Source organism: Equus asinus, chromosome 1 (genome assembly GCF_041296235.1).
Source record: "Equus asinus isolate D_3611 breed Donkey chromosome 1, EquAss-T2T_v2, whole genome shotgun sequence".
In the NCBI taxonomy this organism is placed as follows: domain Eukaryota; kingdom Metazoa; phylum Chordata; class Mammalia; order Perissodactyla; family Equidae; genus Equus; species Equus asinus.
Genome location: NC_091790.1, coordinates 138,419,843 through 138,447,749, shown reverse-complemented (window position 1 = coordinate 138,447,749; position 27,907 = coordinate 138,419,843). Strand labels below are relative to the sequence as shown.

At 40.6% G+C, this 27,907-nt stretch overlaps 1 protein-coding gene across 1 annotated transcript; it reads left to right on the top strand.

Annotated features, from left to right (window-relative positions):
- PON3 (paraoxonase 3) lies at positions 1 to 27,184 on the top strand. Its single transcript, XM_014853330.3, has 9 exons — positions 1 to 156; positions 1,785 to 1,855; positions 8,873 to 8,928; positions 14,083 to 14,248; positions 18,704 to 18,830; positions 22,100 to 22,300; positions 23,321 to 23,402; positions 23,652 to 23,780; positions 26,293 to 27,184. Exons 1-9 carry the CDS (start codon positions 83 to 85, stop codon positions 26,449 to 26,451), a joined length of 1,065 nt encoding a protein of 354 aa, XP_014708816.3. The 5' UTR covers positions 1 to 82; the 3' UTR covers positions 26,452 to 27,184.
- The last annotated feature ends 723 nt before the right edge of the window (positions 27,185 to 27,907 follow it).

The window sequence follows — 27,907 nt, the reverse complement described above, 5'->3', positions numbered from 1 at the left end:
GCCAGGGGGCGGAGCCGGGAGCCTGCGTTGGCGCCCTCGGTAAGTGCTCTGAGCCCTGCGTCGCTGCAGGGCACTCGAGACCATGGGGAAGCTGGTGCTGCTGACCCTGCTGGGGGCCGGCCTGGCCCTAATCGGGGAGAGATTAGTGGCAATAAGGTGAGCTGGCATCTTTCTTTAAACAATACCTTTTTTAAAAAAGATTGGCCCTCAGCTAACATCTGTGGCCAATCTTCTTTTTTTTTGTTTTCTTCTCCCCCCACCCCCGCCCCAACATAGTTGTATATTCTAGTTGCAGGTCCTTCTAGCTGTGCTATGTGGGACGCTGCTTTAGCGTGGCTTGATGAGCGGTACTATGTCCACGCCCAGGATAAGAACCCGTGAAACTCTGGGCTGCCCTGAGCTTGGCGTCCCTGGCTCTCTTTGTCTACTCTTCCAAGTTACCTCAAGGACTGCCCAGGCTGCTTTCCTGGCGGGTAGGAGTGAGCAGCTTTGAAACCTCACTCCTCGATGCCACCCGGCAATCTGTCCCTTGAGACGCACTGATGTGGAAAGTGAGCTGACTGCTTGCCTTTCCTAAAATGGTAGTGTAGAAATGCCCTGATTTACTTTCTGAAAGTCATGCCCCGCCTTTTCCAGGTGCCTTCAGCATTCTGCTCCTGAAAAACTAACTCTATTGGAAGTACCATGGGTAGTGGGGGTCCAGGCTGCCAGCCTGAAGTTTATAGCTGGCTCAGACGTTACCCAAGGCAGGTTAAATAATGAGGAGTATTGGGTTACAAAACTCATCGAGACTGGAAGAGCTAGCCTAGCGGGACAGCAGGGAAATTAACTGAACCCTGCAGGCGGGAACTGGCAGTTATGTAGGTATCCGACTTTTCAAAGTGGCGGATCTGCTGGTGATAGCCTTTCCAGAAATATCTCAGCAACAGTCGATACTGGGCTAGAAAAGAGAAATGTTAGGTGGTGGTTTCTGAGTGGATCTAAAGTTGCCTTCAGTTGTCTTTGGGTTGTTTTTACTTATTTCTCTAAGCAGTAGCTGGTCTCCTCAGAGGTTCAAGTCCTCACCTGTTGAGGAGGCTGAGGCCTTTTGGTAATACTTTCTAGTTCAGTTTCAGGGTGTTTATTGTTACATTTGCTCCCAGGGCACCCAAGTGAGAGGATTACAAAAAGTAATAATTATAAAGTAGATCTAAGACGTTTCTTTTTTTAAGGAACAGTAAGATAAGTCTAAGTTAGAGTTTTCCTGAATACAATTTAGTAAAAATTTAAAGTTATTTAAAAGAATATTTCACTCGTATTTAGAAAAAAGCAAAAGCTACAGGGTTCAGCTGTTAGGAGACCCTGTTGAATTTTGGGAAGGCAGTTTGGGGAGGGGATGGGGTTAAAAGACAAGACTAGGGGATTGAGGGGAGCCGCCGTGCAGACGTATAATAGACAACACTTTAGCAAATTAAGTAATGCTATTCTGTACATTCAAATTAGTAATACTATCCAGTTACTCATATTATTAAGTAGTATCGTTTATTTGGGCAGCAAAATGTTATCCATGTGTAATCCCATTTTACTCTTTCAACAATAACTGGGGGAGATTAGCTATTATAGGCACATTGCCCACATAATGTTCACGTTATGCAAATAACTGTGAATAAAAGGAGATGCCTACGTGTTATATCATTCATAAATGATGAGAAAGAGAGTTAACGAATATGAAGGTGATAAAGACCATGTTTAGACATTGATTTTGCATGTTGTGCGTTGACCCCCAGTGTTTTTATCTTCTACAGACGAAGAACTAATGCATCTCGAGAAGTGGAGCCAGTAGAACCCCAGAACTGCCACCTTGTTGAGGGACTTGGTACGTATGTGGCTATAGCAAGAGAGGCCAGCACAATTTCTTGGTCACCCTACACCTAAGTGAGCCTGCCAAATGATTTAATTCCTGCTACTCCTTAAACCCTCCTATGGGAGCTTCTGCCCCATCCACTTTACCCAAGCTACCTCATCCCAGGTCGCCAAGGGGTCTCCTAAATGTCAAGTCTTTGGCTTTTTCTCAGTCCTTTTCCTCACTGATGTGTCTCCATCATTTGAAGCATGTCGTGGACGGCTCCTTGGCCAGACGCTCACTGAACTCTCTCCCCATCCCTTTGTGATGTTTCATTCGCCTCCCACCCCGGCTTCTTCTATCGCCTATTTTACCTCTTTGCTTTCTTCTTCCCTTTCCCTGATGACGTTCTTGGCTTCCAGTGTTACTTCCTTCAAAATTTATCTAAAAGTCCCAAGAGGAATATGACTTAACCCTTACCCTCAAGAACTTCGCACCCTACTGAGATGCCTTTAAAAAATTTAATCACAAATCCATAGCGAGATCCCTAACCTCTCAAACTGCAGGCCTTCTTTTCCAGTCTGAAATCTAGTTTATGTTTCTGTCGTTTCCTCCCTCATCCCTCCACCCCCAACCAGCTCTTCTCTCTCTAGACTTCTCCTATGCTTGGTAGCCCCGTTCTCAAAGAGACTCAGTTCAAAATGCAGGAGCCATTTGTTTCCCCCTTGTCCCTCATTGTTCTGCATGAGACATGTTGGCCTCAGCCTCCTCTGTGTCCCACTCCAGGGCTGGTCTCACCTGCTCATTACTGCCACGGCTGCTTAGTCAGGCTCCAAGCCTCCCAGTCTCCCTGACGCTGCTACCAGAAAAAAAGTTCCAGCGAGATTCTGTTCACTGTTCTGGGAATGTGTCCTTTCACTTTCTCCCCTTTGCTCGTGAAATTCCCTCCACTGATCCCCTCATCTCTGCTTCCTGAAATCAGCTGCCAATTCCTCTCCTGCCTCTGACCCTTCACAGCACTCTGAAACTCTGAGCGACTTAGGACACCTCTCCCATGCTTTCCTTTATAGCTAACAGTGTTCTCTCTTTCTCTCACTGTCAGGTTATAAACTCCCTAAGGTCAAGGACTGTGACTTACTTATTAGTAGGTGACGGGATGACAGCATAGTTTATTTTTGATTTTGGTTTTCTGTCTTTTTTTCCTCTCAATTTCTAAAAAAGTTAGCTTGGCCCTTGTGCTCCCTAGTCTTAGAGGAGGTTTGTGCTGCTGGCTAGAAAGCAGGAGCTGAAGACAAACTTTTTCCTGACTTTTGTTTTCAAACTCTGAGCTCCTTCAAGGGATTTTGATGGAGAAGGAATAAGAATATATGGATTTTTTTGACTAACAGGGACCCTTGCTCTACTCCCTGACAGCTTTCAGGAGGAGGAACAGGGCCTCAGAAGCAATGGCTACTAGGTGTCTTTAGGGAGGCTGGATACTTTGTCCTGTGTGTCCCAGCCTGAGCAAACATCATGTGCCCAAGTGTGACGTGGATGTGGCAGAATTATCTAAATTAAAAGGACCACATGGGCTCAGCATTGAGTAACTGAGTGGTGACTAGTGTAGAATAAAGGCCAGATGGACTTCCCCAGATATTCTGCTCAGTTTTAAAACCCTCCACCTACAATCTTTGCACAACCTTGGCAGAGAGACCCAGTAATGACTCAGATTGAATTTCCCTCCAATTTAGTAGAATGTAGGGTCAGGGTCAAACTTAATTTGATTTAAAAAATAAAGAAATATAATGTTCACTCATTTGTTTACTGTTTTGTGCAGTAATATTCATATTTACTATGCACATATCTCTCAAAAGATATGAGCCTGCCAAATACTTCTGAGGAGTAATTAGACTAGATGATTGCCAAAAGCTAACTCAACTCTCAGATTATGTAATTCAAATACATTTGAGAAACTAAAACTAGAGCTAATATTGTAAGACATAAGCAACATTCTGATTCTCCAAATATTTTGAAGAGAATGACTTACATGATTGGAAGCTGGCTGAGAGCAAAAGAAAAAAAATGTCATGTTACTTTTCATGCTATTGGTGTATTTACATTTTATATTTAGAGAACTAAACAAGTTAGAATGGTCAAGGTCATTTGTCAACAAGACAATATTGATATATATATCTAAAAGCAATAATACTATCTTATCAAAGTCCCGGTATCTATGAGTGTTCTGCTGGGTGCTTTACAAACATCTACCTCACTCTCACAGCTGACCTGTAAGGTGGGTGCTACTAGCTGTCCTTGCGGACTAAGAAACTGACACACAGAAGAATGAGGTTACTTGCCTCGCGGTCCAGAACTGGAGGGTGACAGCTCAGATTGTGAGCCAATGTGGTTCTCTTCTGTACCTTTGTACTCTCCGTTGTGTAACACTGTCTTTCTTATCTGCCAACAACACATCTTTATTATGAAATCTTCAGGAAAGTATGATAGCAGCAGAAAACAGAAGATCTGAGATGCAGAAAGTAAAATATTAATAAATAGGGCTGATCAAAAGAAGGCAGACTGGATATTTAAGTACAGATCACTAATGAGGTAATATTCACAAGACTCAACTGTTTGGTGAGGGAGAGGCTTTATGAAGCAATGGAAGCCACTAATGGATTTTAGGCAGGGTAACGTAGGCAGTAACAGAGCCAGGGAAAAATTCTGATCTGTGTTCTCTTCGAGACCTAGACTTTTGTAGTTAATTTTATGTGGAAGGAGCTCTTCCTCTTTTTGTTTTCCTTTCCTAGTATTCCTCTGAGAAGAAAGGTTGAAAGGTGAAAAAATTCTAACCTCTAGAAATCATTTCTCATAGATCTTTCTGCATTAAGCTCACTTTTTTCCCCAAGGCTTTGAGAGTCAAGGGTTGTTTTAACAAGGAAGTTATTTGGCTGCCCTTGGCTTCTATCAAAGTTGCACTTGAAATATGGATAGCTTTATTAGGGCTTGCCCTTGGTGGGATTATACAGCCACCGTATTTGATGGCTTCCTATCTTCCCCTCCATCCCTCTGCCCCTCCTGCAGCTTCTCGTGTCTCCAAGATATGCTTCTACCCCATAGTAGCTTCCATTTGTTTTCTTAGCTGGTTGTCAGAACCTTCTCTCCAAGATGTGACATGATGATCATACTAATAGATAGTAATATTTTGGTGTGACCCTTTCTCAGGGTGCACGTAGAAAATGATCAAAGGCCAAAGAAACGAAGTTATGCTAAGTGTAGGGTTGACAGGTTAAAAAGTAATAGACATCTATTCATAGGACTGATTTTAGACCTAGCAGTGGGGTTGTAATGATAGTTGGGCAAGGCTAATGAGAATGTGGGGAGGACTCGGGGAGGGTGTCCTGGGAGCTCTTACTCCCACAGGTGTTACTGTTGCTGGGATGCACTGGGCCATCATGAAGGTGCAATGTAGGTGGCGGGGATGGGGAGTAAGGAGATGGAATACTGTGCAACCAGCTGGTAATTCTTTTTCACATATGAATGCAAAGCCCCAGCTTCCCTTTGCCCTAGATGGAACAAGTAAAGAAAGACAATCACAACACCTCTGGAAAATGCCCACTCTTGTTGTAGGTGAATTACTGAGGTAGGTTAATGCTGTCATATGTAGGAGATAGAAGAACTAGTGTTTGGAAGATGACAGGACCAAAGCAGAGAGCACAAAACACAGGCTATCTTGTGCTTAGAAATTGGCACTCACTAGTCAATAGTTTAACCTCAAGACAAGACAAAGTTCACGAAACTAAAATGGTTTCCTGGTATCTTATTTAGTCAGCCAACCAGCTTTTGTTGGGAGCTTTTACAGTGAAAAGGCAGGTATTATATTGGGTACAAGGATACAGTAATGAATAAAACCTGGTCCTTGTTCCCAGGAAGCTTACTGTCTAGTAGGAAATTAATAAGTGAACAGAAGGTTGCAGCCGCAGCGTGAAAAATGTCGCGGTGGAGATAGTCATAGGTGATCGTATTAATACATAAAATGAATCCTGGAACCAAAAGAGGTTGGAAAAGCTGAGGGGCTGGTCCCTGAGCTCTTCTCTAAGAGTCCATGATACTCAGCCAAGTGGAGGTAAAGGTGGTGTGGGAAAGATGTAAGTTGTCAAGAAGCCAGGAACAGCATGTGCTCAGGCATGCAGGTGACTAGTCTGGCACATTTCAGGAACTACTACCGGAAATACTGCAGCACAGCTGGAATATAGAGCAGAGAGTGGAAACCACAAGAACTGACACTGGAGACAAGATGTGGAGGATTTGGGATCCAGGCCAAGGATCTTGGGATTTATATTGCCAGCCCTCTTGGACCTCTGGAGGGTTTTAAGCAGGGGAGTGACAAGGTCAGCTTTGCAATTTAAAAAAGATGACTGTCAGCAGTGCAGAGAATGGTTGTAGGGAGCAAAGCTGACCTATTAGGAAGCTATTGTAGAAATCCAGGAGGGAACTCTAGAGCTTGAATGACTGGTGATCACTTGCCTTTGAGGAGTAAGGAAAAGTAAGGCACCAAAGGTAACTCCAAGGCCATCCACCGAAATCGAAATATAGAAAGTGAAGCAGATTCACAGCAGAAATGTCCAGATTAGTGTGGGACCTGTTAAATATGAGAAATAAAAAAGCCAGGTAAAAATGTCCAACATACAGGTGAATATAGAGGTCTGGAACTTGGGAGAAATGTTTGGACTTGATTTAAGGATTGCAGATTCAAGAGCACGTGTGTGGAAGCTGAAGCCATGGACTGGAGTAGATTGTGTGTAGAATGGATGCTCTGCCACGAGAAAGAGCCAAGGGCAGACAGAGCCTGAAGCATACTCACATTCACGACAGAGGTAGGAAGGAGATTATGGCAAGAGGAACCCAAGAATAGGTTTCAGAGAGGCAGGAGAAACATCAAAAACCTAACCAATCAGGGGCCGGCCTCGTGGCCAAGTGGTTAAGTTCGCACACTCTGCTTCGGTGGCCCAGGGTTTCGCTAGTTCAAATCCTGGGCGTGGACATGGCACCGCTCATCAGGCCATGTTGAGGCGGCATCCCACATGCCACAAGTAGAAGGATCTACAACTAAGAAAAATCCACAACTATGTACCAGGGGGCTCTGGGAAGAAAAAGGAAAAATAAAATCTTTAAAAAACAAAAAAACTAAGGAATCAATGTGATTTTTAAAATTGCTTTATTCAATTCACTGTGTTCTCCTAATGTCTATGTTACTCCATGGGGAAATAGCACTAAATCTTTGAGGCCATCAAGATGCCATATATAGGTAAATCTTGATTAACTGGAATGCTTAGAAAATGGAAAGTTCTGATTAATTTCATTTTCAGATTACTAGTTGGGGATTAGTTTCAACCTTTAGTATAATGAATATAATAAGATCTTTCTCTGTTCTCTAGTTTTCAATGCCTGTTGCTCATTATTCTATTGATTCAAATTTGCATTTCTTTTGGTTTTGTTTCACTTTTATGTATTTCGCCTATCCTCCCTCAGTTGCCTTTTGATGCGCTAGTAACCCATTACCCCAGATAACCATTTTCTCACGTGTTCCAATTACTATAGTTGTATAACAAACCACCCCAAAACTTAGTGATTTAAAATGACAACAATTATTTTGCTTATAAATCTGCAATTTGGGCAGGGCTTAGAGACAGCTCATCTCTGTTCCATTTGCATCAGCTAGAGTGACTCAAAGGCTGAGAACTGAATCATCTGAGACTCCTCCTGAGTCCCTGTCTCTACCTTGAGTGGTCTCTTTATGGTGTCTCCCCTGTAGCTTCAAAAAGTAGCCAGACTTCTTATATTTAGATTCATGCCTCCCAAGGTGCATGTCTTGAGAGAGAGAGAGAGAGAAAGAGCACCAGCAGAAGCTATGACCAGGACTTGACTTTGTATGTCACGTGGCATCACTTCCACCTCATTCAACTTGTCAGAGCAGTTTCAAAGGTCCACCCAGGTTCAAAGGGAGAGAATGTAGACCTTACCTCTTCATGGAACAGTATGAGCATCACATTTTAGGAAGAGCATCTGCTGTGATACACATTGGTTCTACCATATTTATAAAATATAGTTTGTCACACTAGATAACCATTGCCTTCACCGTCAGTCCTGCCTGCTTGGGATAACATCATATGTGGCTCTGTTTCTCTACTAGGAGTCATGCAAGTTCCTTTTTCATCCTGTTCTCAGTCATAACTTACCTATTATATACTCTTTCCATAGAAAAATTCTCAAGACCAGCTCTCAATGGAAAAAGATCTGACTAAACTCTTTCAAATTCATTTATGTTCAATAGTCCATCCTAAGATGGGCTTTGTAACAGAGAACAATTATTCAATAATTTCCAGTACGACTGGATAATGATAGATTTTTAAGCCTCAACAAGTTGCAAGAAGGGAAATGGTTGCCAGAGAGGCATTTAAGAGACCTTTACAGGGGCTGGCCCCGTGGCCATGTGGTTAAGTTCGCGCGCTCCACTGCAGGCAGCCCAGTGTTTCATTGGTTCGAATCCTGGGCGCGGACATGGCACTGCTCATCAAACCACGCTGAGGCAGCATCCCACATGCCACAACTAGAAGGACCCACAACGAAGAATATGCAACTATGTCCTGGGGGGTTTTGGGGAGAAAAAGGAAAAAAAAAAAAAAGAGAGAGACCTTTACAATGATGACTTTCCAAGTTTTATCATCTGGTCTGTAGGTTAGTCTTGTATGGGAAATAAAGCTGAATCTCTCAGGACAGACCCTGGAAGCTGTTATTTAAAGAATAAATCTAGGATATGAATTTATTTTATAGATATTTGCCTTTTTTCCCTGAAATGAAATTCTAAAAAAAGAGTTTAGTCTTTAAGAAGTCTGACTCAGGTTTTATTGCAGAGTAGCATGCCTGTGGGATTCCTGAAAATTAATTTAGTTTCCCAAGTAAATAGTTGAAAAAGTCAACGTAGTTTCCAAAAGAAGTTCAAAGTTTTGGCTGTGAGATTTACTTTTTAAGTCTTCATACATACATCTTCCCTATCCTCCACTTCTTTTGCAGGATATGGCTCTGAAGATATTGATGTACTTCCTAGTGGGCTGGCTTTTATCTCCAGTGTGAGTAATTCCCATACTGCACAGATGCTCATGTCTATAGCTGTGTAGATAGTACATTAATGTTGCTGACTAGAGCTGGCAGACGGACCCCTACATGCTCATCTTACCTGTAGGTAAACTGGTCAACTAAAACATCCAAAAGACGATTCCAGAGGGCTAATCAGGACACCACAGGAATACCCACTCTTGCTTGCCCCGGGGTGGGTACCTTCCTGCGGGCAGTTGCATACTCACTAAGGTCTCAATAAATGCATATTGATTTCCACTTGATTCCTAGACTAGTCTACAGATTTGTCTTGTTGCTGTCCATCCACATCATTGCCTTGTTTGGCTGTACCTCAGCTTCTGGTAGTCATCTTGTCACTAACTAGTATTCCTCTTGCTACACCTGCCTATGTTTGGAGCTCAGTAAATGTTTGTGGATCGAGTATTAACCATGTTACTCGATTCAAAACCCTGAGCATTTCCCGTGTTGTATTCCCTGCCATGCCTTCTGCTCTTTCTGAAAGAAGTAGAGGGCCTGAATTTCATTCCCAATACTGCCTTCACAGGTTTACAGTGATCCAGAAGCTATGCAAAGGATTGAATTTCAAGAAATTAAAATGTATATGTTGTGAAGATGTTGAAAATTATCATGTATTTATTAAATCTGTTGCAATTTGGAATGAGACCTAAGATTTTGAAAAAGTAGATTGACTACATTTTCAATGTGAATTCTGATTGCTGGAATTGCCTGTCCTAATATTCCCTTTTGGCAAATAAAATACTACCAAATAACATGAATTTTTAAATCTATATCTTTTTGGCCAAAAAAGGGGCACATACAATAACGCTTAATGGCCTTACTTTCTAAATTCTTAAGTATGCACAGTATAGTCAGGATCTCACTTGGGTTTTAAATTGCTGGTTGTGGTGGTATGTGTAGGGGTGGGAAGGTGGGAGGGAGTTTATTTCTTTAGCTTTTCTCCAAAACTAAAGGTAAAACAAAGCTGTCTAGAAAAGCTTTTTCTTTGTTGACTTAGATTTTCTGTCGTCAATTTAGATTTTCAATGTTATGACACATAAACCTTTGAAAATGATTATTCTATAGCTAAGAGATTTGTTTGCCAGTAGGAAATAATATTTGTAATTCCTACTGTATGCTTCTTTTTTATTTTCACTGGAACTAAAAGTACTGAATTATTGCTGTTCAGAAAGTAGAGATTTTCATCACAAATAATTCCCATGAGAAATGTGCACATGAAGGTTTAAATAATGGAGCTCTTTTTGTAAACTAACAAACAACTCATGCTTAGAGGCTAAAGATGATGTTCTTTGCTTACTTTTTATCTTTCTGCACTGTAATTAACTTAAGTCCTTGTTCATCTTGGTTTCTCCTATTGCCCTTTCTTGCCATCCTAGAACATGTTTGGAAGCTGCTGCTTTAGAGAGTAATTCTGTACGATAGATATTTTTAGTCTATTGAGAGGTGCCAAGCAGGCTATTTGCTTCCTTAATTTGGTACTTGGCATACCTCTCTTTGCCTGCAAGATAATCCCTTCTTTACATGTTACCGGCTAACTCCTAGTTTTCTGTGAGGCCTCATTGTGGTGGCCCTTCAATTCCTCGGGAAAGTCTTCCCTGACACTCTCTTTCTGGGTGAGATGCCTCTTCTATGGTCCCTCACGTTCCCTGTTTTTAGGCTCTTATATACCAGCATATCTGATGTGCTTGCTTGGTGCTGCCTCCCTGCATTTCAAGCCCCCTGAGGCCAGAACTTTGGAGTGTTCGCTGCCTTGCTCAGCACCTAACACGCTACAGGGCCGACACACGTGCTGGAATATTTGCTGAATGCATGTGCTGGTGAATGAGGGTGGTGGAGGATTTCAGTGCCTGTCCACAGATACCGGTAGTCTGTTGGGGGAAATAAGATGCCTGCACGTCTAGGTGATTTTCACCATTTTCAGTGGTGAATGCTGTCAAAAGAATTGCTTGCAATCACTTGCCACAAATTCTTCCCCAACTGCCTTAAACAGAAAACCAGGTGAGTGTGAAGCCATTTATTAGAAGTGTTTCATTTGTCATAACACTTAATCTAGACCAAGTTTGTTTGCAGTGCCCCACCCTTATTTCCCTATCAAATCATTTCCATTTCTAAAGCATCCATTCAGCGTCCTCACATAGCTCCAGATTACCAATGGACTTGCTGTGGTGTTGTGCCTTGAGCTGCCTTCTGGAACAATATTCTCTACTGTCAAACCTTTCTTTATGGTGTGGCAGAAAGAGGCCGTACAACTAATGATCAGAGTGATTTAGGCATTTTGCTTCTCTGAGCTTAATTTTCCTTAAGTGCAAAGGGAAGCTTTTCCTCAGGTAAACAGGGAAGCACTGATATCCCTGACATTTTTTTTTCCAGTGCTGCCGTTATCTAAGCCACTGAGCTCAGTGACAAATTGACTATGGGGAAAGGGTAGACTTGAAGACTGAATTTTATGTCCTGATATTGGGGAGAGCAGCGATGCCCTTCACCAAGAATAATAGATACAAATGAGAGGAAGGATTCGAGGAGAGAATGTTGATTTTGGTTTTGACCATTTGATTTTGAGCTGCCCTTAGGAGAAGTTGGGAATGCAAGCCAGGGCTCCAGAGAGAGGTTCCAGGTAAATGTGCAGATTTGAATCATTGGTATAGAAGAAACCTGAAACTTTATGGATAAGATCTGCATAGAAAGAATATAGAACAAGAAGGATAGAGGGATGAACGAGGACAGAATGAGGAAGAGGCAGACAGGAAGGAAGAAGTCTATCTGGAAATTCTACCTTTGACTTTTTGACAAGAAATACAGGGTTATACCATAGTGTCAAATGCCTCAGAGATACAGATAAGGAAATGTAGAGGAGTTATTGAATAAGATATTTTAGAGGCAATTGATATGACCTTTACAGAGACATTTCCACAAACTGGTAGAATACTGATTTCAGGGAATTGAGAGTTGGAGCAATTCAAATCTGGCAACAAGATCAAGTGATGTTTCTAATAAATTTGACAGTGAAGGGAAGGCAAGATAAATGCATGTTTGAAGGAGTAGTAAAGTTAGAAGAAGATTTGTTTCAAGGAAGAAGAAATGAGCAATTTTTCAGCCAAAAGAAGAGGGCATTGATGAAAAGTGAGTGGTAAAGCAAGAGAGGGAAGGATGCAAATTCTAAAGACAGGCCATGGAGAACAGGGAACCAAATAAATAGGTGGTGGAGTTAACTTAGGAATAGAAGGGGAGTATTCTTTCCTTAAGAAAAGAGCAAGAAAGGAAGGGAATTGGTAAAACTGAAAAATTGCTGAAACAGAAAGGAAGGAATCAGAGAAAATTCATGTTAAATAGGATAGGGTTTTTTTAGAGAAATAGGAGGTAAAGTTATCCACTGAGAATAAAGAGGGAGAAAGTGTGGACTCTGGAAGGTAATGAAATAAATTTAGAATAGATACTTGGAGAATTGTAATAGATTACCTACTAGAATCAGCAAGAGGATTGATAAACATTACTGAATGTCTGGTTGAAGTTGAGATAATAAGTTTGTAGTGGATTTTTCAACCTGATTTTAGACTAGCCTATGTAAGAGGTAGACCAGGGCAAAGGGAGTTGGTAGGGAGTTTGACAAGGAAACAGTAAGCAAAGTAGGGTGTGGCTTCCTTAGAAGACAAGCTGTTGACTGATGAGGACAGATTCCAGGTCTGGAAGCAGAAGGGTATGGCTAGGGGCATGCTGATCTCTCCTCCAGGTGTGGTGACTTAAGGAAAATGAAAGAAGGAATAGAATCTTCAGCAGTGCCAGTGTTGTCTGGGGGAAAGCCAGGTTTCCGATACGATTTAGACATAGAATGACTGTTCTAAGAAAAGCTTGAAGATGTAGGTGGGGTTGTTTGGAACTGAAGATTGATTTACCCAGGGTTGCGGTGGGGAGCAGTGGAAGGGCCAGGAATAGTATTATTATAAATAAGTGAGTGTGTGTGTATTTATAAGAAAGGGGGAGGAGAGAGAGACAGAGAGAGAAGGTAGGGTAGGAAGGAGAGAATTTAAACTGACTATAAATGGAAATGAGGGTACAAGAAGTGATACAAGATTATTGATATTAATATATATTAGACTGATGGGCGAGGGATATGGGGAGGAAGTGGGCTGAGTTTTGTAACTGGTATAGAATAAACCAATCCCAAGTTGACATAATGACCTGGGGTGCAGCAAAGACCCAATACATTCAAGGATGCCTGTCACTGGTTGATAAACCCCTGGTCCTTCCAGCGGAAAGAACCACTGTCCAAGGTACTAGAATGAACTTTTTGCAATATTTGGAGCAAGGGATTCATGTCCAAATTTTCAAACATATCTATAGGAGCAAAATAGGTCAGAAATAGTCGACTCTATGAGACTGCTTCCCTTATGTCAATTCTGATTCTACTATTTGTCACAATATAATATAATGGATGTAGGTGTGAGAGCGATGCAGTGAAACCATACACCCTTTCTCTCTGCTTTGAGGAAGGGTAGTTATAGAATATCAGCACTGGAAAAAATTTTAGCAATCATACATTTTCACTGGCTCATTTTATACACGAGGAACCTGAGGCATAGGCAGTCCAAGGGAATTAAACCAAGTAACAAAGCCTAGTCTTTTGCATTATACTTTTTGTTTTAATCCCTTCTCTCTAAACAAACAAGCACATAGATAAGGAGAACAGATCAGTGGTTACCAGAGGGGAAGGGGGTGGGGGAGGGAAAAAGGGGAAAAGGGGGACACATATCTGGTGAAGGATGGGAACTAGACTTTTGGTGATGAACACAATGCAGTCTATATAGAAGGCGAAATATAATGATGTACACCTGAAATTTACATAATGTTATAAACCAATGTGACCTCGATCAAATAATTTTTAAAAAAAGAATAGAGAAAAAGATGAATATGAGTCCTTCCCATATTTCCATTCCCATTCCCAATGGCTTAGATGGCAATGGCAATCCCTCAGATCGGATAATGACAACAGATGACAGAGTGAAAAGATCTCAGAAATCTAAAAGAAATTTGGAGCTTTGAACATTGTTATTAGGCTTTGAGATTTTAGCCTCCATATGAAAATGTTCTTTTGATATGTATATGTGTGCATACTTGTTTTCTATTTCTTCAAGGGGTTAAAATATCCAGGCATGGTAAACTTTGGACCAGATGAGCCAGGACAAATCTTCTTGATGGATCTGAATGAGCAAAACCCAAGGGCCCAGGTGCTAAACATTAGTGATTCTTTTGACAAAGCATCATTTAATCCACATGGAATCAGTACTTTCATGGACAAAGGTAAAGTCTGAATGCTTAAGAATGAGAGGGAAATACAAACCACTTATCCCCAACTATTCAACGTGTATGTGAAAGGAGGGGAGATGTTATTTTACCATAAAGATGTATATTTGTAAGATAATAAATGTGTATCAAAACACTTTTAAATATCGCATTAAAGAAGGAGGACTAGAATTGGATGGCTCTCTCTTCCTCCTACCCATTTTTCTTCTCATTTGACCATCAAAACCAATTTGAATATTGTTCTCAGAACTCTAACCTATAAACTAAAGACCCTTTGAAAATAACTGTGTGACATTAAAAAAAACATAAAACAATAGATAAATTAGACTTCGTCAAAATTAAAAGCCTTCTGTGTCAAAAGACGTCATGAAGAAAGTGAAGAAACAACCCAAAGACTGAGAGACAATATTTGCAAATCATACATCTAAGAAGCTTGTATCCAGAATATATAAATAATTCTTATGACCCAACAACAAAAAGGCAAATAACCCAATTAAAAAATGGACTAAGGATCTTAGTAGACATCTTTCCAAAGAGATATACAAATGGCCAATAAACACATGGAAAGATACTCAATATTCTTAGTCATTAGGGAAATGCAAATCAGAACTTTGATGAGATTCTACTTCACACCCACTAGGATGGCTCTATAAAAAAGACAATAATAAATGTTGGCAAGAATGTGGAGAAATTAGACCTCTCGCACTTTGCTAGTGGGATTGTAAAATGGTACAGCCACTTTGGGAAGCAGTTTGGCAGTTCCTCAAAATGTTAAACATAGTTACCACATGATCTAGAAACTCCACTCCTTGGTATATAGCCAAGAGAACTGAAAACGTAGGCCCACACACAAGCTTGAACAGGAATGTTCACAGCAGCATTACGCCTAATACCCAAGAGATAAAAATAACCCAAATTCCTGTCAACTGTTGAATACATAAACAAAAGGTGGTGTATTTATACAATGGAATGTTATTTGGCAATAAAAAGGAATGAAGTACTGATGCCTGCTACAACATGGGTGAACCTTGTAAACATTATCCTAAGTGAGAGAATTCAGTCACTACAGGCCGCATATTGTATGATTCCATTTATATGAAGTGTTCATAATAGGCAAATTCATAGAGACAAAAAATTAGATTAGTGGTTGGCAGGTGCTGAGGGGCATGAAGAATGGGGAGTGACAGCTAACTGGTATGGAGATTCCTTTTGGGATGATGAAAGTGTTCTGGAACTAGATACTGGCTATGGTTGCACGACTCTGTGAATACACTAAATACCATTAAATTGTACATTTTTAAAGTGAATTTATGTGAGTTATATCTCAGAAAAGCTGTAACAGAAAACAAAACATAGTTATTAATACATTGCATAAGCTTTAAAACAATATTTCCAAATATTATTTTTTGCTTGTTCATAGTTCATAATTCCAGACTAATTTAATTTTTAAATATTTATGGGTCCACAGAGCATATAGAAAAAAAGGAAGAGTGAAATCTCACTAACAGTCACTACACGAAGGGAAGGCCAAATGGAAGTGTTGAAATTCAGAAGTTCTAAAGCAATCTTGTTTTAACTCTTCCAAATATATACTGGAGGTACAATTATTATTAAGTGTAAATCTGCTGGAGTGATTTTCACGAATAAAAAAGAGTGATTAGTAAGCATTTCTATCCACTTATGCAACAGATCTTTGTTCAATTCCTTTCATCTACACCAACACAGACTTGTTCTTTTTTAAGTAAATGGGTACCTTTTAACATGGTTGAGTACTATTTTATTAAGTAGGTTAAATATTCCCCTAAAATTTTGTATATACTGTTTATTTGCTTAGCAAGCCCTGCCTTAAAAGATCATTGTACCTAACAATTTTGTATTGCTTTTCTGTTTACAAAGCATATGCATATATAATTTATTAATTCCTCAAAATACAATCCTGGGCCCAACCTTGACACTTCTCCTCTCCCTGCCCCATTCAGTCCACTGGTTACAACGTTCTGCCCAAATTACCCCCCAAATATCTCTCCAACCTGTGCACCTCTTCCCATTCTCATTGCCACCACACCATCCACGCCCCTACCATGTCTCCCCTGGATTCTGCAGTGGCTTCTAACCGCACCTTCTCTCCTATAACACCTCAATCCATTTTCATAAGCAAGAGTTACTTGTTATGCAAATCTGATCATATCACTCTCTTCTTAAAATTCTCCGTATTGCTCCCATTACTCTGAAGATAAACTCCAAGTCTCCAGAATGGCCTAAGTTCCTAGGCGCTGCCCCTGCACACTCCGGCATCTGAATGCTCTCTCCAGCCTCACTGGACACCACTCTCCCCCAGACTCTCTGGACAAGCCACATGGGATTTCCTTTAGTCCTATAAAATGCTACAAGGCCCAGGGCCTTTGCATCTGCAATTCCCTCTGCCTGGAATGTCTTTCCATTACTTCTGGCTTACCTTCCTCATGATTCAGGCCTCAGCTTAAATGTTACCTTCTCAGGAAAGCCTTCCCACCACCTTGTTTCAGGGTATGAATCTTGTTGTATTTCTTCTCAATGTACTCATCAAAATGGTAATTCTTGTTTTTTATTAATCTTAAAAGATACTAACCTTCTCTGCCTCTCCCAGAACTGCTCTGTAGCGAGCTCCCTCTCATCTTTAGATCCAAGCTTTCTGTCACTCTTCAAGTGGGTGCCACTCCATGAAGAAGGCATCTCCCCACTCCAGTATTCCTTTACTTACTAATTATTCCCCCCTGTTTTCTTCTCTAGAATATAATCATCATGAAAGAATACGTGACTTGTTCGTTGCTGGATTCCCAGAGTCTAGAACAATCTTTGCCGCATAGTGGGTGCTTTGAACACGTGTTAAATGAATAAATGAATGAACTCTATGTGACAGGCAGGGCAGATATTAATATTCAGTTTTATAGATGCAGAAATGGAGTTTAGAGAATTGCAGTGAAGTATGACTTCACTTCTGTCATTAGTAAATGGCAGTTTCATAACTAGAACCCAAGAGGTCTTACTTCTAATCCTATGTCCTTTACCCAGGTAAAATTAGGGCTCCAGGGTCTACTTAAGCAATTCAAAAGTCACCACTTTTTTGCCTGACACCCAACTAGATGTAAGATTTTTCATTGGGGAAAGTGTAATGTGTGATCAGATTAACCTGGAGCTATTTTATTGCATGTGATAGTGTTAGAGGTAGGGTTTTTTGGGGGTTGAGGGGGGGAGTGGGGGTTGCTTTTGGTTGTTTTTTGTGAGATGGGACCAGGTTAAAGATTAAGCCTCGGGTGTATAAACAGGCTTTCAGAAGCTGAGTATATTAGGATTGACATTTTATTTATTAGTCGTATAATTATGTATCTAATTCATAAGGCCAAAACATTACACATAGAAATAGAAACGGAATGAGAAGATAGAGAACTAAAGTGTTCTCACCATGCATCCTTTATGTGGAAGGAGGGGTCCAGCAGAGGGCTAAAGACGGGGTAAAGCCAAGGGAGTGCATTTATTGTTCATGCTGTGTCTGACAAGAATGTCTGGCTGAAGGGCCATGTGGGGACTAAAATCCAGCTCTGGTTCTGCTTGCCAAGCCCCAGGCCCGGGAACAGAGCTGGGTCAGACCAAAAGGAAGATTTGTCTGTGAGGGAGCACTTTTCCTTAATTTGAGTAAAGGGGCCTGTGTGTTTCAGGGCCCCTGAGTAAAAGCCATGCAGCTCAGGGTTCAAGCTTGCTTCATCGCATGATTGGAAACTCCGTCAAGAAAGGAAGTGGGGAGATGAACGCAGATCAGTCCTGCAGTGGGAGGATGGGGTCAGGCCCTTTAAAACCCTAGAGCTCTTTAGACCTAGAGTTCCTAAAAAGTCAGAAGACAGTACTCTGAGAAGCCAGATAACTACCCTCAATCCTGTTCACAGCAGTTCACATTCCAATATGAAAACAGATGTGTGAACATTCTCGAGGTTGGTAATACCCAGAATTGGCTGCTCTATTTTCTCTAGCATTCATATTTACATCCCATGTCGGTTGGGTTCACTCAATATACTGTTCTTGCGACTTCAGGTAGCTGACAACATCACAATTTCATTCTCTGGTTGCAAAATGTTGCTTAATTTAAGATGTTTACACAACTCTGATATTTGTTGAGTGTGTTGCAGTGTAGGAAGTTCTCACGGGAAAAAATTCTCAACAAAGCTTGTTTTCTTCCACTCACTGCTCTGCCACTTTGGTGGTGGCGAAATTGCTGATAAGTTATTAACCTTCTGAGTCACAATTTCTTCAGTAAAATGGGGATTCTGGAGTTTGTCTGACTTACCTGTCAGGTGGACTATGGGATCAAATGCAAGATGTATGAGAAGAATCCTCAGATGTGACCAACTTCTATACCAAGTCTAATCACAGTTGCAATAGAAGTAAACTTCCTGGAAATTATGCCTTTTTCCACTTTAGACCACACTGTGTATCTTTATGTTGTGAATCATCCCAACATGAAGTCCACTGTGGAGATATTTAAATTTGAGGAACGACAACGTTCCCTGGTACACCTGAAAACCATACAACACAAACTTCTCATAAGGTATGGAATTAAAGTATTTGCACTTCTATTCATTTTGAACTTCTGCTGTGTGTTTTGTTTACTTTGCTTCAGCAGGCTTTCTTCAACTTTTGTTTTGTAGCATTGTTTTCTAAAGCTTTCTAAATGTTTCCATGGTAACACTGCGTGGCACCTTGCTGGAAATTGCTGTATTCAGTATGGAATATCCTCATATTTTCCAACTTCTTGAAAGCATTGTAATCCTGTAAAGGTACTCGATTAGATTCCCAGCTTTAACTCCATCCTCCATACCACAGCAAGACAATGCCTACCACCAGGCTGTCTTTAAACACCTACACCCTTTTCTAGTTTTCTTAATAAATTGTATTCTAAAAGCTGCACCTACTGGGTGTTATAACCAGCCTCCAGATGGGTCATTCCCTTGTTCCATCTGAGCTTTAAAGTAGAATTGGAAAAAGTCTCTGGGAACATATAAAAACCCACTTTTGTTAAGCATGACTATGTTCCAGACACTGTGCCAGAATACTTAATTTCATTCTCACAATAGCCTTTAGTAATAGGCATGAATAAACTAAGGCTTAGAGGAATTTGGGGTTAAGTAACTTGCCCAAGTTATGTAATTTGTAAGTGGCAAAACCAGAGTGTTAACCTAGATCCATCTGAATTCAAAACTAGACTGTCAATTGCAGTGATGAACATCTTTCTTACTGTCTTGAAAAGAATAGTATGTTTTTTAGTGGATAGGTTGCCTGTTTCAAGGCTGTAACAAACAATGAAGAATTCATCGTTTATAAAATGGACTCAACTCTGAAAGACTGGTTTCAAAACAGTAGAGGTTAATCTTTCCATGGGATAGAATAGGAGAAGAAGAAGAAGGAAGTCCACCTTCTCTCCTTTGTTATCTTTCTCAAAATCACGTATGAGTTTCCCCTCATAGCATTTGGGGACAAGAAGAGCAGAGGGCAAAAAAAGTGACAAGTTGAAGTAATTGGGTTCTGAGGCACAATGGGCACCAGGACTGCCATGGGGTGACTGAGGAACTGTGGACAAATCATTTAACCTGTGCTTCAATTTCCTCAGCAAAATGGGAATTCTCTTATTGGCCCGATTTACCTAATGAGTGACTGTGAGGATCAAATGCAGTAACATATGACCTCACAGGAAGAGTTCCAAAGAAAGCGCAGCCTGAGGGGAGACTCAGTGCACAACTACTTTATTGAGGAGTACCATTCTAGGACAGAGAAGTGAGAGACCAGCCTAAGGCAGCAGGGAAAGGAGGGTGTTATGGGTTGAATTGTGTCCTCTCAAAAAGATATGTTGAAATTTTAACCCTCAATACCTCAGAACATGACCTTATTTGGGAATGGGATGGTTGCAGATGAAATTAGTTAAGAAGAAGTTATAATGGAGCAGGGTGGGCCCTTAATCCAATATGCCCGGTGTCCTTCTAAGTAGACAGACAGACATTCAGGGAGAATGCATGTGAAGGTGGAGAGTGAGATTGGAGTGATGCAGCTATGAGCCAAGGAACACCTGGGGCTACCATAAGCTGGAAGAGGCAAGGAAAGGCACTCCCATAGAAACTTTAAAGGGAGTATGCCTCTGTCAACACCTTGATTTGGGGCTTTTCTTCTCCAGAACTGTGGGATGATAAATTTCCGTTGTCTTAAGCTACCCAGTTTGTGGTACTTTGTTACAGCAGCTCTAGGAAACACATACAAGGGAGAGTCTCTAACAAATTCCGTTATCAGGCCAGCCACTGCTAAGTGCAATCGACTACTTGAGATCATGAGATTGTCCTCCAATAAGCAACATAAGCCTGATTTCAAGAAAGGCTGGCCAAGATAGAAAGGGAAAAGAATTTATTCATCAGTCCCATCTTCCTTTAGTCAAGAGTTTGCCTCAAGGGGGGTCAACTCCTGCACATGCCTGGTCATGCATGTGCAAATCAAGTCTGGTGATGTCCTTTGCTTTGACATCAACATGGAAGGACAGAAGTGGGAGCAAGAGGCCCATAACAGACATGAGGTAAGGCACTGTAAGGTTGCACTATGGGAAGTCTGTCGGGTCCTATGCAGAGCTGGTTGAAGCAGCACCAGCTGGAACAGGGCATGTGAGGCTTTGTTCCACAAAAAGGAGGACTTTAGAGGTGCTCTGAAACACACATTGACCAAGCATTTCAAGGGGTAGAACAAGGTGCTATGGAAACAAGTTGTGAGGGAATTCAACTTAATCTGTGGTGTCAGGCAATATGTTTTGGAGGAAGGAATGCTTCAGCTGAGACCCAAAAGATGAGCAGCCCAATGACATTGGGAAAGTCATTGTATAGCAAAACCTCAAAGCATTTCCTGATTCACCCAAGTTTTTCTTTCCTAAATTTAATATAGAAATGTTTAGTCTTTTTTTTCACATTTTTTCAAGTCATCGCCTCTCTTTTTTCTTTTCCAAAACAGAAATGACTTTATTGTTTTTTACTGTTGAAAGAGTTAAGACGTGCTTCATTTAAAAATTTTAATGGTATTGAAAAACGTATATAAGAAAGAATAGCACTCATAATCCCACCTACTTAGAGAAATGATAAACATCAGCATGGACTGGGTTATGCTACAATAACAGAGGGAAGAAACCTAACGTCTTTAGTGACTCAAAACCACTAAGTTTTGTTTTGTTGTCTCACTTGTGCTATATATTCAGTGTAGATGATTCAGGGGCTCAGTTTTATATTGTCCTCATGTAGGGCCCTAGGGGGACCACACTCTCTATCATCAGGAAAGTTGCTGGTTACTGTGGAAGAGTGAGGGAAGCATGTTGGGTCACGTACTGGCTCTTAAAGTCTTCCATCCAGAAGCGACACACATATCTTCATTTCCTCGGCCAAAGCAAGTCATACGGTTGTGCCTAACATTAAGGGGAAGGAAAAGCCTAATTCCAGAAGGAGGAGGACCAGAACTATTGGTGAACTCCTCTGTGACCACCACAGATAATCATTATTTAGCATTTACAAGTCAACAGATTTGGAGTTTGAGGTCTATTTGTATGTTTATTTGTTTTTGCTGACTTCTGCAGAAGAGAGGAATGAGAAAATAACAAATGGCTAAAAGAATCCCCATCAGGACAATGAAAAATCATGGGCTTTCTGTAGAATTCCTTAATCCATACTACTTCATGTATACTTTTTCAAATTGATGAACATATTGGTCTTTGCAGAGATTTAATGATTTTGACAACCGTCAGGAAATTTGAATACTCCTTTTCTCTTTCTCTTCCTCTCTTTTTTTTTTCTACTTCAGTGTGAATGACATTGTGGTCGTGGGACCAGAACAGTTCTATGCCACCAGAGACCACTATTTTACCAACTTCTTCTTGACGCTATTTGAGATGGCCATGGAGCTTCACTGGACTTACATTCTTTTCTATAGTCCAAGAGAGGTCAAAGTGGTGGCCAAAGGATTTAGTTCTGCCAATGGGATCACAATCTCATTAGACAAGAAGTAAGCTCTTTTATAGTTTTTCTACCCTTTGCCCTTCACATTTTAGTGGACTCCTTGCTTAAGAGGTGGTTACTTCCTTAGACTTGAGTAGTCAACATATGTGTGGAGGGATTAGATGTGGCCAGCGTTCACTCTAAACGTGTGATCTTAAGCAAACTATTTGCCCTCTTGAGCTTTAGGCTCTCCCCAATGAAGTCAGTGATTTGGGCTCAAAGATATAAAGTCCTTCTTCCAAATTCTTGTGTGGATATGATTCTAGAAACATGCTTAATTAACACACTAAAAAAGAGAATAAATGCACAATTCCTCTGCCCCTTATGAGTCTTTAACCATTTATTCTAAGTTTAGTTGCCCAAAAGTTTTTATTAAAGAAGAAGACCCAAGTTGGGATTGAGCATTGAGATTGCATAAGTTTCAGACTTATTGGTATACCACAGCAGACTTTTCGATGAGAAAACACTATTTTCTGCAGCATGAAATTTTATGAGAAACACTCTTTTAAAGTGTTTAAAAATGGAAAGTGTTTAAAAAAGAAAAGAACCATGAGTATTAATATGTAAATTTGAGGTGATGAATAGAGATGATCTTTGTGGAAAACAACTTCAAGTATTGTTCCTCTTTTTAAAAGTGCTTGTGATTGAGCTTCATGATCGCCTAATACTTCTTTTCAAGCACTAACTTTTGGAAGTATAGACTCTTCTGGCCTTAGAAGAGGTCCACGTACCTCCATTCCATTTAAAGAATAAATCGTGACTCCTAAGTAATGAGACTGAGCCTATAATATGTCATCTAGAAAGATCAATTTCACTACTTTATAGTCCTATCTCATATTCAGGGTTATTTAAAGCACTTCAAGAATATTAAAAATACCACTCTATTATCTTTTTTTTATTGTGGTTTCGAAAAACATTGCAGTGACACTTTGAACTATTGTGAATTTTTATACCTCTTCTCCAGAATAAATGTTAGGGTCATTTCTCATTACTACTTGCTTAACTGTAAACGTTATTTACTTCAAAGGTATATCTATGTAGCTGATATATTGGATAAGAACATCCACGTACTGAAAAAACATGATAACTGGGATTTAACTCCACTGAAGGTAAAAAGTACCCTTGCTTGCCCACCCAACATGGCCTCTTAATGTTAGCGCCCACACTTGACCTAGGAAGGTGCTCCTTGAATGAGGGAAACATGACTATTCTAGAAGAATGTCAGTGAGACTTGCTTGCACTTCTAAAATTCAGCAGCAAAGCCCCTTGAAAATATCAATTTCAGGAGCTGGTGGGAGGGAGAAGGGGTAGGGAAAAAAGTGGAAACAATGTCTTCACCACTTCTTCTTTGTTGGAAGGTAATGCAATTGGGGACCTTAGTGGATAACTTGACCATCGATCCTGACACGGGAGATATTTTGGCAGGATGCCATCCCAATGCCATGAAGCTGCTGAACTATAACCCTGAGGATCCTCCAGGGTCAGAAGTAAGTCCTATGCTTCTCTGAGCTACGGGCAAAGCTGCAAGAACAAACAATTTATTGGGGTGACTCAGGGGAATTTAGTGGGTCACATGTGATGTTCCAGAACTGAACAAATTCTACATTTGGAAAAAGCAGAGATTTTGGCAGGATGGGGAAATATGGTCCATTAACCCTTTCAGGTCACCTGGTGCTAATTTAACATCAGTGCTAGACAAATGTCCTATCTTTGCAAGGGCTGTACTTGCTCTTGGGACTAATGGGAAAATATGAGCTTGATTTTTCATATTGACCCAGACTGCCATATCTTATTTCCAATCAGGATGTAGGCTCTGAGCAGGACCTGAAGTTAGGCAAAGGGAGGCTCGTATACAGAACCATCTTCTTTCACACTACCCAGCATGAAGCTCAAATGAAAGGATTTACATGACTGCAGTCTCAAAATAAAATTAGTTTGCCAGCAAGGTTCTAATATATATGATAATGTTGAAGACTGTCTCATTTTAAAGATGTTATTTGTGTTATTTAAAATCTCTTCCAAAAAAATAACATATGCCATTGAATTTTATATGGCATTAAAAACAATAGCATAGGGGCCGGCCCCATGGCTGAGTGGTTGAGTTCTCACCCTCAGTTTCGGCAGCCAGGGTTTCAATGGTTCAAATCCCAGGCGCGGACATGGCACCGCTCCCAGGCCATGCTGAGGTGGCGTCCCACATGCCACAACCAGAGGCACTCACAACTAGAGTATACAACTATGTACTGGGGGTTATTGGGGAGAAGAAGAAGAAGAAAAAAAAGATTTGCAACAGATGTTAGCTCAGTTGCCAATCTTTAAAAAAACAATAAGTAGCATAAAGCATTGCATTTTCTGTAGCATTGAGTTTAAGAATAAAAAAATCTCTAGTGAATTTAAATATAGATATAAATTTTTGGCACACATACTCAGAGAGAGTTATTCACAATGTAATGCACCAGACTTTGTTCTAATGCTTAGGATATATCAGAAAGCAACATACCAAGATCCCTGCTCTTAAGGAGGGGGATAGTGGACAATAAGCTAAAAAACAGGTAAATTATAGAGTAAGTTTGAAGGGCCTAAGTTCTATGGGGAAAAATGTGTAACAGTAAAGAGGATCAGGATTGCTGTAAACAGGGGGAAGGGCAGATCCTATTATTAAATACAGAGGGCAGGGTAGGCCTCATTGAGAAGGTAAGGTTTGAAGAAAGATACAACATTTCAATCTAGGTTTGGGGAGTTGGGAAATTGAGATTCAAACCCTAGCCTAGTAATTGGCCCTGTGGGTAAATTAGAATATACAGTTATTTCTGCTTCCTATAATGCTGTTCTTCTGTTTAAAAAAAACCAACAATAATGTTTGTTTCTCTTATTAACATGTTAGTCACAGATTCTTAAAAAAAAACACCAAAAAATATAAAAAGAAACAAAAGTCCAACCTGAGCCTAGAACCTGAAGAATTATTACCCTAAGCTAGGAAGCAACCCTTCCCTCAGATATGTGCCCCCGGAAGTGATACCTAGAGCTTTCCATAAATGCCCAACAACAGGGTCTGTTTTAAGAGAATGAAAATGGATCCATAGGATGATTTGAAAATTGTTTGGATCTTTTCTTGGTCTCTATTTTAAGTTTAACCATTTGTTTATTTTAGATAAGACTTCTTCACAATCACTGACACTCTTTCCTTTTGGTAGAGGCTAATGTTTTCTACATGAGTTCCAAGCTTGAGTATTTTCATGTAACAAACCTGAGATAAAGTTGTAGAATCTTCTCTAAGATAAAAAAACAAAACTCAACTAAACTCTATTCTAATAAGAAATGTTGATATAGACTCATGACTCATGAATTTCTAATTGGTTTTCTTTAATTCCTATCATGTCCTGTTTGAGTGAACTTCATCCAGGCTATTTGGAAAACTGAGCACTTATATATTTTATGATTTGCAAACTAAAGTGTGTTATTCTTGGGGATCAATAACAGTACTAGGCAGTGATGTGTCAGATTGAATTCCTTAAGTATGCATTCATGGATGTGAGAGGGGCTCCAGCTGTGAAGACTACATCCTACTGTTACAAGGTTGGGTTGGCTTGCTAACTGGATGTCCTTTTATCATTTCATCCTGTTTTTCCCTCCCCATGCTGTAGGCCCAGTCAAAGGCAAGACCCTTTCCCACAGAGGAACGCTGTTTGCTCAAGAATTAGATAGGAGCATCCTCTGGTTCCTACCTCTTTCTGTAGGAGATGCCTGAACTATCAAAATTATGTAAACCATCTTGTTGAGGAATTTGGGTAATGTCAGATAACTCGTCCACTCGAGTGCATAGATATCATCCAGACATTAATACTTTCATCAGAAGAAGTAAACAAATGATTGAAGATATACAGATTTTAGCTTATTGATTTCTGAGAAATGTATTAGTCCTGGAGTATTTGGGAAGGAAAATGTCACTAACGGCTGTTTCCTCAGGTAGTATACTAACAAATAATCTTCTCTTGACAGGTACTTCGCATCCACAATGTTTTGTCTGAGCAGCCCAGTATAAGTACCGAGTATGCCAATAATGGCTCTGTGCTTCAGGGCAGCAGTGTGGCTGTTGTGTACCACGGGAAACTTCTCATAGGCACCGTATTTCACAAAGCTCTGTACTGTGTGCTCTAAACTCCAGACATCCCCAAAAGTCTGCATGTCTGGTAAAAGTAAACCCCTAATTATATAAGTGGAACTGTAAGTAAATGACAGACACCAACAAAAGTGCATCTGGCTTTTCTCATGGATAGAAGTAAAGAAGCAGAGAGATTACATGATAGGCACCAAATTGCAAGTCGTTAGTGACGGCCCAACACAAAGCCAAACCTCTCAATTCTTTTTGTATAGCACCCCCAACATTCTTTCTACAGTAAGATGTGTGGGCTGTGGCAAGTGAGGTGTCCAGCTCACCTAGGGCTCCTTGAGAACTGTGTGGGAAAATTACCTCCTACACCTGTGGTGTTCTGAGCCTCCTGCAATCCATACCAGGAGAAAAGCTAATGTTTCAATATTTACAATTCCCTTCTGTTCCTCTAATTGTGGTAGGCACAAATGGCCAATCAAGAGCCCAGCCCATGGACAGATGCAAGAATTGACATCATGAGACCTACTCTTTAAACTTGCATTCTCCCCAGTACAGACACACAGGAAATCAGGTTCTGAAAAATCTGACGGAGACAAGCCTCACTTAGAGCAGGGCAGGGCTCATTCATTCCTTTGTAATAGATCTTAACGTATTGATATCTGTATCTGAAGTATGTAATCAACTTGGCTCTGAACCATGAGATGGGGTCTCAGGTCTGTTACCTTCAATTGCTTTAATCTTTCTCTTCTGGTTAATTCAATAAACACTCATTAAGCAACATCCCATAAACTTGGCCCTAAGAAATCCGAAATAAATAACATGGGTCTGGCTTGAATTCCTGTCTAAACCTTAGGTTGATGAGAAAAAATAGAAGTGTCCCTTTCTCGGTCAAAAACCAAGACAACATTTAGCAAATCATTGATGGAAATCAGTATAGCCAAGTGCCCCCCCCCCCTTCCCTTTTTGTGACTTTTATTGGGCAGTGGTTGGTTGATTTTTTTTTCCTCTTCTGGAGAGGCCTTTTTATTTCCTAAAGAATTTTGCTCAGTTAGATGTAAGTTTTGCTGAAAAGCTTTGTAGCAGGGTGAAATTCTACTTTTTAGGCCATGTAACCCCTTTTCTGATTTAGACAGTAAGATTGTAGTTTGCATTGCTTCGGGGGAGGAATGAGTCGGCGGAATGTTATAGTCAGTTCTCCGATTTTAAGTTTCAAAAGCCTAACCATGGGGGGGACACAGAAAGAAATAACTAAAAGCAGGTATAATAGTCTTGTTTTTCTGTCCCTAACCCTTACACCTACTAGATTAGACAAAGTTTACCAAACTAGAGAGAACGCGAAGAGCCAGAGATTGAAAGTCTAAGGGCCTTTAGGTGCTGGTGGGTCCCTGAGAATTGGCCCTGCCCTGCATTCTCCCCAGGCCAAACTAGGAAAGGCTGGATGATAAAGCTCCCAGAGAGATTTGGGGGATCTGATTGCTGAGAGACCAATGTGTCCTTTCACAG